This window comes from Pagrus major, chromosome 22, assembly GCF_040436345.1.
Source record: "Pagrus major chromosome 22, Pma_NU_1.0".
In the NCBI taxonomy this organism is placed as follows: Eukaryota; Metazoa; Chordata; class Actinopteri; order Spariformes; family Sparidae; genus Pagrus; species Pagrus major.
The window spans coordinates 5,222,107-5,238,632 of NC_133236.1; the positions used below are offsets into that span (position 1 = coordinate 5,222,107).

General features: G+C 40.9%; 1 protein-coding gene across 2 annotated transcripts in view; it reads right to left on the bottom strand.

The window, feature by feature from the left end:
* enah (ENAH actin regulator) overlaps positions 1-16,526 on the bottom strand; it is a 145,138-nt gene that overhangs the window by 67,809 nt on the left and 60,803 nt on the right. For both annotated transcript variants that reach the window (XM_073493553.1, XM_073493552.1), the window contains exons 2-3: positions 7,452-7,617; positions 2,838-3,015 (exon numbers count right to left, since the gene is read on the bottom strand). In XM_073493553.1, the coding sequence (XP_073349654.1) occupies positions 2,838-3,015; positions 7,452-7,617 (344 nt within the window). The remainder of the gene's footprint in view (positions 1-2,837; positions 3,016-7,451; positions 7,618-16,526) is intronic.

Sequence of the window (16,526 nt, forward strand, 5' to 3'; positions counted from 1 at the left end):
AAGCAACAACAAGAGAATCCGGTCGATTTTCAAAATAAAACAAATTTCAAAATAAAAACACCCGATTGACAGAAAACTACTCATTACTATGAAGTGGACATACATTTACAGTTGTCAGGAAAACATGGCGTTGTAATTTTATGCAGTTATTTACTTTCCTATGGTGAAAAAACAGCTTCAAGTGTGACTACAGAACAGCTGAGGAGCAGAGCCGTTTGCCTACCGCCGCGGAGATATTCGTGTCTGGTGTGAACAGGAGGGCCGTGGCTCGCGCGAGAATTTCCGAGCACGGCGCTTCGCGGCACTTCGGCGTCCTGTCTGAACCTGGCGTAACCCTTACACTAAACCTAAGCCTAACCAAGTAGTTTTGGTGTCTAAACCTCACCAAGTAGTTTTGGTGTCTAAACCTAACCAAGTAGTTTTGGTGTCTAAACCTAAACAAGGAGTTTTCTTGCCTAGCAGAGTGACTGGGGAAAGTGGCGAGCTAGTGGGAGAGAGACAGACATACAACAGGAACAGACATGGCAGCATCACAGAAGAGATGGATTTATGACAAACACAATCTGGATCAGATCTGTCATTCAACTGAAGTGAACCATGTGATTCAGATCAACAGTGATTTATGAATGCTGTATGCTTGATTCATTGTGGCCAGTTTTTGGCATCAGTAATGTGATTTTTTTAAAAGAAGTAAAATAAATTGGTGGGGTGAAAGACGAGAAACCATTACTATATCAGCATAATTAGTTTTGACGACAGAGTGTATGGTAGGCAAAACAAAGCACGGCTCCCACCATCAAACACAATGCTCTGTTCTGCTGTTCTGTGGTCAGATTTGGGATGACAGGATGCTGGCACGAATCCCCTCTAACTCTCTTTGAATGTCTCCTTATGTCACTATTACTTCTCTCTCTCCTCTATCCTCTCTCTTTCTCTCTCACTCACACACACACACACACACACACACAAACGTAGCACTATTAGCATAACGAAGCGCATCACTATCAGGTTAATTAGTGGATGGGATTAGAGTGTGATGAGAGGCATGGCTTAGGGAGAGGAGGGAATAGTACGAACGAGAGGAGAGGGGAGGGTGTGGGCCATGGCAGGTCATGGGGAGCAGCATCTGGATGCTGAGATCACACAAACAGAAGGAGGCTGCAATCAAGACTTTCACTTCGCCTCCGCTGGATTAAGACGAAGGAGAGGAAAACAGAAAAGAGGGAACAAAGAGTGGACGATGAGAGAAATCAGCAGCAAGTTCTGCCTCGAATGTGGTAGCTGCAGATTAATCTTCACTTTGGGAATCTAAATCGGAGCACAAACACACAGTGAAGAGCTGCACTCATCTGGGGAACAATGTTCCCCCTCCCCTCCTCCCCCTTCTTTCACCCCTTCTGGCAGTCAGGCAAATGCAGATACACAGCCAGAGGAAGGAGCTACGTAATGAGTTCATGTTTCAGAAAACCAAGGTCGTGGTGTACCACTGAAGTTACAGCCTGCAATGTATCTGTGGCAGAACTAGATTGAGCTGTGTGACTGTGCATACAGTGTGTGCGTGTGATGGGAATGATTGTGTGTGTGTGTGTGTGTGTGTGTGTGTGTGTGTGTGTGTGTGTGTGTGTGTGTGTGTGTGTGTGTGTGTGTGTGTGAACGAGCAGCCTCCTGCTGTGAGTTCATCCTTTTTATGCTTCACTTTATGGTCAATTACCAGTTTAATAAATTACCTTTGATTGGCAGATGCAAGCACCAATCATGCTCAGTGATGCTAAGAATACATAATTTAAATACCCATTAACTAACACAGTTACCAAGAGCCATCTATTACTAACTGCACGCAGAGCCTTCAGCTCTAAATGAAGGTTTTGATTAAGAAAAGACAAGGATGTTTCTTTGTGGTGAGCTTCCTGTGACTCTATTCATTGTTTCTGGCAAAGCCATTAGTAAGTAATGTTCCCTTCAAAACATTTTTATTTATGACATATATCCTTAGTTACACTGTATTTTGAAAATAATGTTCCTGCGGTAGAGCTTCCTGTCTCAGAGGGTTTCATACCTCCTGCACAGAGACTTACCATGAGCTGGGAAGTTTACCTTTATTTTAGTATTACAGGTCCAAACTAAAGCAACTGGTTTATTTTAATACTCCATTATTAGATTTATATAAATCCCTCAGAGGTTTGGTGTGAAAGCCCTGACCTGTGTTGTTGACACCGCTGTTCTAATCTCTGCTAGTCTTTTATTCTCTCAAGGTAACACAAGCTAAATAAAGCTTGTAGGATAGGACAGCTGGATATTCTGAATGTACTGCCAACCAGGAAATCAAAATAAGCCTTGAATACAAAATTGCCTGATGTTTATGTCTCTTTAAACTGAATTTGGCTTAATGTGATTAAAAACAGCTGATATTCTCAGTAAGTGGAGCTTACTTACAATATCTGAGCTCTTACCACAGACCGTAGCTGTACAGTTTGTAGTAATACAAATCAAATGAGTATATTTCCTTTTCCTGAACCTTCTCCCATAAAGGACAATAATGTCAAAGCCATTACAAGTGGCTTTTTCCTGCTTAATCTCATGTAGACTTCTTTTGCAGACATCATCCCAGTGTGCTTGACAAGATGAGGTCTGGCCTTGTGGGATCAACTGCTTGAAATTGATGATATGAATTGGTAGGAAATCAAGAAAAAAACCCTCAACAGTGCATTTTATATCTAATGGTGATTCAGCTCTGAGGTTTGTACTGTCTTATGTACATGTGTAAAACTACAGTGGGGCAACACACACACACACACACACACACACACACACACACCACATGTGGGAAGCATAGCTACCTGTGTCCTGGGAGTTGAGCACCTCCAGGGCGTGCATCATGGCACTGGCAAATACATTGGCATCCTCCTTGCTGCCAAAGTTGAGGCCATAGACCTGTCGGGCGTCGCGCCACTGGTGGAAGGTCTGCGTGGCTTGGTTGTACTTGAGCCCCTTGGGAATGGCACAGTTTATCACCACCTGGAGAAGTCCATGATGAGCAAGCAGGAAAGGGAAAAGAAGATAAGAGGAAAAGAGGAAACAAACTTTAGATTATTAATGATTGAAATAATTTAATGTATTTTTAAATGTATTTTAAAAACAGTGAACCACCGAGTTCATTCTCCAAACAAACAGGGGGCACCATGCCATCAACATAACTGCTAACAGCTGCTATATGTAGCTGCTGTTAGCTCAGTTAGCAGTGCAGCTAACGGCTCGGACTGGGAGCTTGTGGCACCCGGGCAGTGATGGTGTTTATACCTCTGGCAAAGATATATTACATAGAATTATAGATAGTATTTTTATATTTATATATCTGCTGGCTCTGTTCTTGTGTTTTCTCCTCTGTATTATGAATCAGTCTGCCTATATACAGTCCATCCCCCATTTTTTCAGATATTGCTGGATTGAGATTCTACTTAAGTGAGGCTATCTAAAAGAGTACTTATACTTCTATTATTGTGGTACTTGACTTTTAATGTGAATTTCACTGTCTAGTAGTTTACTGTTTACACCTCATGATTGATAACCCTGCATAAATGCAGTTAATTGCCTCCTCCCTATTTAATCCAATAAAGACATAATCCAGCCTGCACTGGATTATGTCATTATTCAAGAATATGATTCATATATATTCATATGAATTTTACTATTAACAAACTTACCTTTGTTGCCTCAATCTATGAGCCACAGTATACTCTGGACTGTATTTCCAATGATTTAAAACTAACTCACACACACCCGTATCTTGTCCCACTTAAAACCCCAATCTCATTAAACACAAAGTGACACTCTGTTGCCATTATGTGCTAGGAGGTCATTTTTACCTGCTTGTAAAGGGACTTTATGATCCACTCACTCTGAGCTCAAGGCTTTAGGTGATTTTGTTGCGAACATCAGGGACTTTTAGTGTCCTGGGCACATGGCCAAGCACGAACGCCTCAAGCTTCTCCGAGTTACTGAGACAGAGAAGTGGGTCTCAGACTGGGATCCCCAGAACTGGACTGACCGTGACAACAGCAGATTGTCCTCTCTCCACTCCTGCATGCTCCATGCTCACAATGTGAAATGCTTTATTAACTGAAGGACTGTAATCTGTTCATAATCAATCATAATCAGTGAATTTTTGGCATCCTGAAATGTGGGGATGATGTAAAAACACACACACACACACACACACACACACACACACACACACACACACACACACACACACACACACACACACCATTTTGTGACTTTTCATCTGATATAGCTGAAATATCCCGAAAAGATATGTAATGTGGTTTAATCTCATAATCACTGTCATCTCATGTCCAAACTATTTAGGGACTGAATCCAAAACATTCCCCTGCAGGGACCCTGTGGGGCAAAAGCTTATCCTACAGGCCCCCGGGTTAATTAAGCTTTCAAAAACCCAACGGTTAAAAACCAAGGGATTAAACTGCACTGAGACCAGCATTCAAACAGCTCATATTTTCTCCTGAGAGAACAATATTGCTTTGGCTAATAAACAACACTTCTAGCGCTAAAGCCTGTAACCAATCTGCCAGTTTATGGAAAACAAGACCCAACGCTGGTGGCAGCAAAATTTATTTTAACCCAGCAAGAAATAATCTAGTGTCAATTTCTCTGGTTATTATAATGTCTCTCTGGCAGGCGGGAAGGGATGCACATAAGCGTTCTTTTATTGTTGATGGACTGGGTAATAAAACAAGCAGCCATTAAATGTGAGAAGGAATTGAGCTGCTGTAACTCTAGATGCTTATTGTAGGTGGCAGTGAATAAAACAAACGGAGGAAATGTGCATTTTATGATAGTGGTACCACACAAACTGACAATCAGCCAAGAGCTCAGTGTGAACCGTGAACACAAACACAGCTCGTCCAACCACTGACTTCTTATTCCTCTTTTTAAATGCCCACAGTAAATGAGCTGATAAGATCACACTTTGACCATTGTTTGAAAATTGTTGGTTCAGTATCATGATTTCAGGATTAATTGTGGAAGGATAATACAAAATTCCAGTGTCGGACTGAAGTTACAGTTGTTCAGAAAAAAGAACAGGAAGTGGTTCATTGACAATAGCCAATAAAAACAGGAACAGAGTGATTGGAATTAGTTAATCAAATATACCAGAATGTATCAGTGGATGTGTTCATATGAGCTTTAGTGTGTGTGTGTGCATGCTTTCATGTTTCTTGTGTGTGCTCAGGAAAAAGAGCTCAGCGGTCAGTGAGACACGCTGACATCCACTGGAGTTTAAAGAGCTGGAGAGTCAAGAAGAAAACGGGTTAAGTGGAAGGTCAACACACTGTGTGTGTGTGTGTGTGTGTGTGTGTGTGTGTGTGTGTGTGTGTGTGTGTGTGTGTCCAATATGGCTACTTTTGTTTTCATTTTTGCAATCAATCTTTGCAACTGGCGAAAAAAGCTTCTTACAAGAGATTTTATAAAGTAATACACAAAGATTGTGAGAATATTTTATAAACTCACTGACTCAACTTTTTGTTTGGAAAATATTTTTAAACTCACTGACTCAACTTTTTGTTTGGCCCTTATACCTGCTGACAACTTCAGAGTCACTAAACTCTTTTACTGGCACATTAGATTCAACAAGCTTTGAGGTCATTATCAAATATTTACAGTCCTTTGTCAACCTTGAGAGCCCTGAGCCCACACTGTCATATTTTAGGCATGATAATGTAGTTGTGTGCACATGAATACCACAGGATTCTCAGGCTATGTAGTCATGTGCTGGCAGCATCTGATATCTAAAAATGAATATTCTGATATACCATTTTTGGTAACAGTCCACTTTAACATCCTCCTCCAGATTGAACACTCTTTATAAACTCTGTATGCAGCACCGTTCCTGCCAAACTTGTCACACTCAACATGGACCACGTTTAAATGGACTGTGTCCATCCAGTGTGCTACATGAGGGCCATGGGAATGTACCCATGTGGATATAACATATATATAACACATATTTCAGGATGTCAGGATTGTAAGTTCTTGCCAGCAACTTACAACTCCAGATCCAAAAATAGTTAGGATGCTGTGAAAAACATGAATAAAAAAATCCTTTCTGACAAACATTCAATTGAAAACAGTCTAAATCAAGATATTCAATGTTTTACCTCATCAACTTAATGGATTTTTGTAAATATGCTTATTCTGAATGTGATGGCAGCAACACATTTCAGACAAGTTGGGACAGGGGCAATATAAGACCTGTTTGTAACATCCCACAGGTAAACAGGTTCATTGGTAACAGGTGATGGTATCATGATTGGGTATGAAAGGGACATCCTCGACATGCTCAGGGTCCTTCCATACCAACTCACCCGAGCCTCCCAGTTCATGTCATGGATTTTCTTGAAAAAAAGCAATTGGTTCAGAAAAGTTTGAAATTGTGAAATAATATGTGTATTGAGCTGAGATTAAAAGATTAAAATTTTGTCTGAAGAGAACAAGATGACATCATCTAGAATGCAATTAACCAAGCCATTACAAGCTGTAACTTTCCTGAACCCAATGAAAACAGTCTCTTTAGGTTTCACACAGAGAGAAAACCTTGAAGTCAATGCAGCATAAAATATCTACCTACAAAATAAAACCACTGAAGGTCATATTACAGACAGTGAAAAAGGAGGAAAAAGTAACTACTCTAAAAAAGATGATTAAATGATGGAGTTATTTAACATCTTTGATTTTTTTTAGAAATGCAATGAACATTAACACTTTCACACAAAAAAGTTTCAAGGAAATTAAAATAATCCTTGATAAAATATAAAGTGAAATATGTTAAAAAGTGTTTTTTATGTGGCAAGATCTGTGGCACTCATTTTCTTATTCAGGACCAAATAACTTCCAGAAGGGATTGAACTTTATTAATATTACACAGAATCGACATTCGGTTGCAGCAACGTGAAAATTAGTGGAGATATGAACTTTTGAAAATAAAAAAATCTTTACTTGGGTAAAAAAAAATATTGTTATTGTAATTAATTTGATTACTGCAACAACTATTTAAATCAATAAAAGTATCTTTTCACAGGAATTATTCGATTTAGCTCTGAGGGCCAAACTCAAAAAATCCACAGCTAAAGAAGGATTTGAGAACAGAGATTTTTTAAAAATGTTTTTCATAGGATTTTTGCAAGGTCCTGTCAATTAAAAATAATTTTCAACATTAATTTTTTCGAGAAAATCCACAACATGACATGAAAATGTTCTGAATTGGGTTAATGGAATGAGGCAGCTATAAAAACATATGATTGTCTAAAGGAGGTTACTGCCTGGGCTCGAGAACATCGAGCTGAGTTTATAAATGATTGCTTTGTTTTGTATTCATGTTTTCAGAGTGATGCAGGTCTCACAGCAAACTTCCTATACTTGTTTCATCCACTCACCTGATGATCTTGGATCTTGCGGCCAACCACACGGAAGGCATTGTTGCCCGTATGGTGGTAGATGTGGACTCTGCTGAAGCCCGTGGAACCGCCTGCTGGAACCCACTTCTTATTGGCATCATCATACACCATGACGGCAGCTCGTGCCTGGCAGATACTCTGTTCACTGCAGGAGCGAAGAGACACAAGGACAGAACATCATTATACAGCAGGTACCTACAGAAACACAATATGATCTGAAGGTCGGATGTCTATGATGGTTTACCACCAACTACATTTTTATTTGTTTCTTTATTCCTTGAAGTAAACATTTGAGACTGAATGTATTAATAAAGTCATAATAGCCTGAAGGATGTTTTGGACTGTGATTACAGATACGATGGTGATGCAACAGGTATGCAGTTAGGTCATTTGAGAGTACAGGCTGCTCTGCCAGAAACTACTGCTTTAATAAATGAATGGCAGTGAACTTGACTACTGAAATATACTCCAGTGGAAACCATGGTGGCCTCCTGCCTCACTGACTCCTCCTGAAGTAAACTTTTCATGTAACCGTATCATCACTGGACTAGTTCCTCTCATCGGCGAGCTCTTCTTCATGGTTTAATCAATGTTTAAACACAGCTCTCCAGTTTCCACTCAACTGAAGTCATCACTACACAATCACACTGTCATCATATTGCTTCTTCTATTAAGCAACCAAATGTCATCTGTGCTGTGATTAGTCTGAACGGCTTCCCATAAACTTAGAGTGCAGTTCACTCAGATGACTCCCTTCAGATCCTTACACATAATGACATATTACTAATTATCCAGTTTGTGATCCCCCCACGAAAAAGTGGAGAGGAGACAGTCAGAAGGGGAATATGTGTCGTGACAGTGGCTTTGATGCACCACATCAACATGGCCGTCAGCCTTTTCTACAGTCTACAGAATGCTATTACTAGCATACAAGCACAAGGACACAGTTCATATCAGATTTAATTCAGACTATTTCAGCCCTTGAGCACAAAACTAATGAAATCTGCTCCATGGGTGGCTGGCTGCATTTTGTATCTGTCACTACATAACTACACAGTCTTCCAGTTCAGGGCTCAGAGCTGATAGCTGTACACGAGAGCTGTGTGCCTTGTGTTTAAGAAGACACGCCACCAATTTAGTATTGTACTTCCAAAGTTGTTCCAGGGATCTTTATTGATTTCTTTGACGAGAGGGTTGATGTGTGGGGGAAGAACTGAACTGAACAGAAGTGATTATACTGCCACAGATGCTTCATTGATTTGCTTGGCAGGAGGTTTTATTCAGGACACGTTTGTGAAACCCAACTTTGTAACATCGAGAATTTCTATGTTTTGTTGTTCATTGTTGAATCCCGGAAGGGTGGTATTTTATGTTGAACTCAATAACGTAATAATAATGTTTTTTTCAATAACAAAATGAATATTATTTCAACTTGCCTAACCCTAACCTGCATAAAGTCCCCAGGATTAAAGTTCCAATATACATCATTCAGCCTCACTAGATGTCAGGAAACAACTATCTTCTATGCAAAGATATAGTGGAGTAAAGACGGGCAGAGAGTGACGTCACACTCACCCTCTGTGTGTTATTATTATCATTATTACTGAGCATCTAGGTTTTTGTTTTGGAGCTGGTCTGGCTTGTGTGCATATTAGTGCATGCAAGCCCTCTTCCTTCAGAACAGCTGGACGGCCCACTCTAGACACAGCAGGCAGGGAGTGTGTGTTCTGACTTATGCCACTTTTGGGGACAAACACTGGAGTCAAGACCACATTTGCATGAAAATACCTAACCTTCAACACTTCAAGAGCAGCCCAAGTCCACGGGAAAACTGCAGACTTGCCAAAAGTTGCATAAGTCAGAACACACACACACACACACACACACACACACACACACACACACACACACACACACATTCGGCGTGCCTTTAATCTCCACCTGTCAGCTAGTATCCTAAAGTATCCTGATTTTTAATCCCTAATATGTGTCAAAGAACGATAACAGTGATCCAACATTTCCCATGGTGCCCATAACATTAAGTTGTTAGACTGTCACTGCCTGCTACATGCCCATATAGTCTCCCAGTCTGATCTGAGATGACCCTGATGACATCATAGGGGTCATTTCGTCAGATTTTGAAAAATCTTCTCCTGAGACACAAAAGACAATATAGAACTTGCTGTGTATTACTCCTCCTGACAAACTGACCTTTGTGTGTAAAAAAGGTAGAGCGCCCATTTCTATCACCATGTTTGAGAGCCACAGTGTACTGAGTGTATCTATGTGAGCACTGGGCTCCTGTGCAAGAGTAGAGAAGGAGGGGAGGAGAAAGACGCAGAGGGAGAAGGGATTGAGAAGCAGCGAGCGTAAAAATTGAGGAAATTGCTTGAAGAGGTGAAAAGAAAAAGTGAAGAAGGAGTGATAAGAGCCGGGGGGAGGAGGGGGGTTGAGGGGAGGACAGATCCTCGTCCACTGAGACACACACCTTGTGTTTGTCTGTTTGGAGGCTGGAAATGCATAAAAATGGAGGGCCCACACTGACAAGCAGGACACTTCTCTGAATGTCAAGTGTGAACGAGGCTGAGACACGTGCACACACAGACGCACAGCAGAGTAAACAGTCTGCTGCATGTGCTGAAGCTGCTTCACATGCGTCTCGCTCAGGGTTTGAACCAACTTTCTGTAAAAAGGCTCAATCTTCTTGAAACAGCTCTGGAACATTTATCTCCTGTGTGGATTGTGTGCTTGTGCTTACAAGTGTGCGCTCTACAGTACAAAGTCAAGCACACACACAAACCACATGTATCCACCTCCTCCTCCTCACACATCCAGCTTTTACAAACTCTTTCACACCTCTGCTAATGTGCTTCATTATGACAACAGAAGCTGACCTGTGCTAACACTCTGCAGCAGCTTTTTTTAATCACAAATCTCCAACATGCTGCATTAAGAGTTAACACCACAGCACATATCTTACATTTCAGTGGCTGACTGAGTGGAAACAAACTGGAGCTGGTAATGGAGAGGAGGAAATAAATGAAGGCGGGATAAGCAATTCATGACTTGCTGCTCTAGCTTAGGAGTTTTACATATTCTACAGGCAAATTATTAAACCTTACATCTTTTTTAAAGCAGGCAAATTGACTAAGATCCATTTATTTTTCACAGAGCCTCAGAGCAGCAGCTGCAGTAGTTACATGCTGGGCGGTAGTGGAGGACAAACCCACCCACATTCATGTGCATAAAATACAGATTTCTGCTGGGGATTTTGGCAGACACAAATCTTCATGCTATAAATGTGCAGTATACTGCATATGACAGTAAGTAGAGTTGAAACTGATCCTAAAATACAGCTGACATTTAAAAAGAGGAAAAGATTTCTGGTTCGACTGTTGGCTGTCCAAGCTTTGACTTTTTTTCTGGCTGGTCTGCAGATTTGGACTCAGTGACATTTGAGTAAACAAGTAAATCCATCACAGCAGAACCACTGTGAGGTCAGAACAAGCTGCCGTCCTGGACCTGAGCTTTGATGTGTCAGCTGAGGTCGTCTGTCAGCCTAAGTGAAGTAGTGCTGTAGTTTGGTTCTTGCACCTGTTTTGTCAACCTGTTCTGTCGTACTGAGACTTCACACTGAATACATTACTGGGGATTATTTGATGCTGTTAGTTGCCATGGTTTGTAGTACAGATACATTTTGTCACAGATTTACCAATCTTCTATCAAAAGCAAGGAAATCTTTCAACCAATGAAGATCTGGTGAGGTAGAAATCGTCCAGCATGTAGAGATGTCCATAATCTGGGGCTTCAACTAATTCCCTTTAAAGGGGCTCCATGGATCTGCTGTTAGTTTACATTAGTGAATAAATACTTTATGTAAACTAAATGTTAGCTACTGTTGCTCTCTGTGAGCCGAGTGGAGAGAGACACTGAGACAAGCCCCCAGGAAGAGCGCCAGGCTTTGAAGGTAGCTTCTGTAGTGGCCAAACTGTGTAATTACATCACATTACATGTTCTTCCCATAAGCTTATATTGTGAAAGGAGTGTCTGTAAAACAGCAGATACATTTTTTTAACTAACAACCCAAGCATCTAATGATTAAAAAATGCTGTAGTGAAAGAACATGTGAAGTAATGAAAGATGCAGGCCATTCCAGTATAGATTTCTACGGAGCCCCTAAAGGGACATGGGGAAAAAAAAAAAATACTTAAACGTATCTCGTGCACACAAGATACGTTTACGTTTTTTTTTTAACTATGATAGCCAGCAGCCAGTTAGTTAAGCTTAGCGTGCAGGCTGGAGAAAGGGGGGACAGGGAGCCTGGATCGGTCCAAAGGCGACAAAATCTACCTAGAAACCCCTCAAATTGTATCTTGTCTATGTAATCTATACAGAAACCAACGCGTAAAAATATTTCAAGCATAAAGTTGCATTTTTTTTACCCTTGGACAGCCAAAGTAGCTGTTTTACTCTTTTTCCAGTCTTCAAAACTCCTACTGGCACCAGAGACACTGATCTGTGTGTGAGGATGCAATAAGCAGAAGGGAAACACAAGAAAATTCTCCTAACAAGGGATTAAATCTGTGTGAATTTACCTCCCGGAGCCCCCTCTGGCTCTCCTGATTGCCTGCAGCCAATCATAGAGGGCAATTTTAATAATCACATCCGAGTGGTAAAAAATAATGATTGCATTGCTGCATGTTTTGTTGATTGTGGTGACTTGGTTTGGTCAGATTGGATGTCAGCATGTTCTCATACCATGGAATAAATTCTAGTCCAGGACCACTGCAGAGACCACAGCCTCTGCCTGCTGTGGTCTCAGTCACAACCACCACAGTGTGTCTGTGTCTCTGAGAAATATATGTGCAATACACACATGCACATTTCTCGACTGTACATTTTTGTGTGGTGAATGCACTGCGGTTTGCATGTGTGTGGACGGTGATTGTAAGTGTGCGTGACTCAGCTGAAGGCCCCAATGCTGCGCTGCTTTCGAAGAGCTGAGAGCCAAAATCCAGAGGAATCGGACTCAAAATGTTTGGAGAGGAAGAAAATGTGGCGACTTAAAGAAGAAAGAACAACACGAGACATGAAGAGAAAATCCCCTCACAACATATCTGTGCAGCACAGAGTGGAGCTGACAGGACAGTGGCTTACTGTTGGTGAATCACTTTGACATGTATGCTTTGTTTCCCCTCAGCCAGACACTGAAGACATTACCAGGGAAAGAAAGTGTACAATTATCTTTCATTTACATTATAAACGGTCCTCACTGAGATTGTTGTACATTATGTGCTGGTGCATTGCCCCTTTGACATCATATCAGTGAAGTAGCTGTATAGACAGAGGCGATCCCAGTGAAATGTGCATTTCTGCTTGTTAAGTACTTGACTGGTGTAATTCAGTCCTGTTGACCCTCCTCATCTCCTTGTTAACTCTCCCATTGAACACGTCAGCTGCTATCTTCCTCCCCCTCGCTCCACCGAGCCAACACCACTGCGCTCTCTGGCCATCAGCATGTCTGCACACAGTGCAACTTGTAGGTTTACATTATACATACTGTCTCTCCCAAAAGAGCTACATACAGCTCTGATCTCTCAACACATCTGAGTAAATATGGAGCATTACACAGCTGTATATTACCTTAGACTGTTTAATATTGAACTTTAGGGTTGGAATGATTAATCAATTAGTTGTCAACTGTTAAATTTAGCAGATTCTTTTGATAATTGAAAAATTGGTTTAAGTAATGTTTTAAGGGAAAAAAAGCAAAACATGTATTTGATTCCAGCTTCTTAAACATGAATATTTTTTGGTTTCTTTACTCCTATCAGCTTTTTATTCCATGCACCGACATGACCAAAGACCTGTACACACTTTAATGTGTAAAATTGGTGGAGCTACCCTTTAAGCTTCACAGACACACCACAGCAGTCTATCTCTGCCTCTAGCCCAGTTAGACGTGTGGACATCACTTTCTTGTTAAAAGGTCTTTAATGGAATGGAAGGACACACACACACACACACAGCGGACAAATGTGCAGATCTGACGAGAATAGGAATGGAGAATATGATATGAGACGAGAATATTTTCATCTCCTTCATTAATGTTAATGAGTCTCCGAGTTAAGAACGGTTCTGACTTCAAAGAGGAACAGAACAGCTCCAGGGGCTTCAGCACCATGATGTCACATCCTGCCAGGATAGGGTGGGTGTGCAGAGAGCAACAGAGCAATGGAGTGCAGGAGGGGAAGGAGGGGAAGGAGGTGAAGGAGGTGAACGGAGATAAACAAGACGCAGAAAGATGCTCACACTGGATCTCAGACAGTCCTGCAGAGGCCAAAGCAGCAAATATAGAGGAGGACCACAGCTGATCTGGCCTCTCCTGACCCTCTGTTGTTGAATGTATTGGTCAGATGATTGGTTCAGTGCTGTCCTCAACTGCTACTATTATTTAGCTACAAAATAATACAGAATTGTGATGGTACTGACTCACCACACATCCACACTACTACAGAGGGAAATTGTGACTAATTTCACTGCTGATAGGCCAAAGTTACATAACCAGACATCCAACTAGTCTAAAAATAGAAACAAACCAAAAAGGGCTAACTGCAATCTCATTCATTGTGTCGGCCAGAAACAATCTGACAAATCCAGGTGATGAAGGATGTTTTCATTTCTATCACGTCAGCCCGACTGTTGGAGGAGCAGTGTGACTGTGCATCAGTGTGTTCAGTCCTGTCACAGTACAGACCATACACCACAGGTTTCCTCTGGACAGATGATGATCTGATTAGATTTGACACCAGACTGCTTCAAAAATGTGTTTATCAAGGAGGGAATATTTTTCATTAAATACTAAACCCCTTTGGGATTCAGAGGTCACAGCAATAACACCCATCTAATGTGTGTTTAATATAATGTGATGTTGTGATGTGATCTCTCCTACTTCAGGGTATCTGCAGGTGCTGAGTATATTGGTTACAGATCTAATATCCAGATCTACTTTCCCAAATGTAAAATGTAAACCTCACTGAAGGCTACACAATGACACTTTCTGTAAGGCAGCATGACTGATAGTGGAGGCACAGAGTCTTATAATGGAGTTGACAAGAAAACTGTATTTTATGTATATCAGTCATGTCATATGTAACCAGGTTGAAATGTACTTTAATTTTATCTTTTGAAATCTCACCAAAACCCTGATTTTATTTTGAAAGGAACCATTTTATTTGGTTTCACCTTTATTTTGTAGTTTGGTCTGCATGAGACGTTAAATCAGTACTGTCTCTTTAAGAGTTCGTCGTCTGCTTGACCCGCGAACTGCTCCGCTCTCAGTCGGTGATGACCCCACTGAGAGCAGGTATGTGTTCATTTCTCTCGTCATGTTTACATTTTGTTTTGGGTTGAAAGGTATTAAAAACGTAATAATATACATGTATGGATGATAAATGAAGAGTGTGAACGGTTGTGGTGTGTGTTGCTAGGTGAATTTCGCAGCTATGCCATTGTAAAACTACTGCAGGCACAAGTGTTTATTTTTCGTTGTTTTCTTCATGTGTGTGTATGTGTGTGCTGCTAACAGGGGCCTGCTGTGAGCTAGCTCAAGACCGCATGTCACAGATGCACTTTCATTTGATTCTCATACAGGTATGGATACTGATGTATTTCACTGTTTACTGGTTTCATTTTTCCATTGACTTGGTTGATTGTTGGTTGAATTTATGTTCATGTACAGATACAACTCAACAAGGAACATTTTAATATATTTTTTTATTTCATTTTATTTCAGTATTTTATTAAATATAATTGTGAACTTTATAGTTAGCTCAGTCGGTGATGACCCCACTGAGAGCAGGGGCCTGCTGTGAGCTAGCTCAAGACCGCATGTCACAGATGCACTTTCATTTGATTCTCATACAGATGCCACCATTGCCTGTTGAATAAATGTCCGGTGGATCAGCAGCCTGTGTCCTGTGTCCATCTTTCCCTCACCCCCAAGAACACAACGCAGGATAGAAACAACACACACAAGAAACAAGTTAACGGATGTGCATAGGCCAGAGACAAGACACACCCGTTACACATACATGGATCCTCACTGATTCTGGAGAAAAATGGTTGATTGCTGAGTCTCATTCCCAGGTAGTCAAATACTGTACAAACGCCGGCTCAGACCAAACATTACATTTATATAACCAACGTAACAAAAAACTCTAATTCGACCCAAACTAAATGTATCATATTATGTACATGCATTCTCTTGGCACTGCCTTTAATCCGATGAATCGCTTTACTCAAACTGAGGAGTTTGTGTCAGATTTTTTAATAGTGATGACATCAAACAATGTGAGGACAGACATCTGAAGCTTCATCTAAGAACCGTGTAAACGATGACATTTGGTACAGGCTCAGAAGATCTGCTGCCATTCTTTCACATAAGATAATAAACTGAATATCTTTGGTGTTTTGATTGTTGATTAGACAAAGCGTGACATTTGAAGATGTTACCTCAGGCTCTGGGAGACTCTGATTGGTATTTCTCACTATCTTCTGACATTTCATAGACCGAACTAAAACAGGTTCATCGACAAAACAACTGGCAGACTATTGGATAATGAAAGTAAGGATGAGTCGCAGCCCTAATTGGTTAAAACCTTAAACTACCCCCGTCCTCTACTACACAACTACAATCTGCTAAATCACACTAGAAACAACCAACAACATCTAACAAACTACAATGCTGATTTTACACAATTCATCACAATGATGTGTGTTGTAGTCAGGGTAGAGTTTGTACAGCACTCTAATCAAACCACTTTGCTGTAGGTTTATAGCATTCATTCATTTCACAGTTATATGAGGGTCATTTTATTTAACACTCTTTAACATTTCCTCTCATAGTCTACTATGAAACCACTAACATTGTAAACATTTCAGCTGCTGGCACAATCAGCTGTTTCCTATCATGGTACCACTCTCTCATCCACTTCTTCCATGTCCTCTGCTTCCCTTCAGACAGAAGAAATGACAACAAGGTCAATGTCCCTG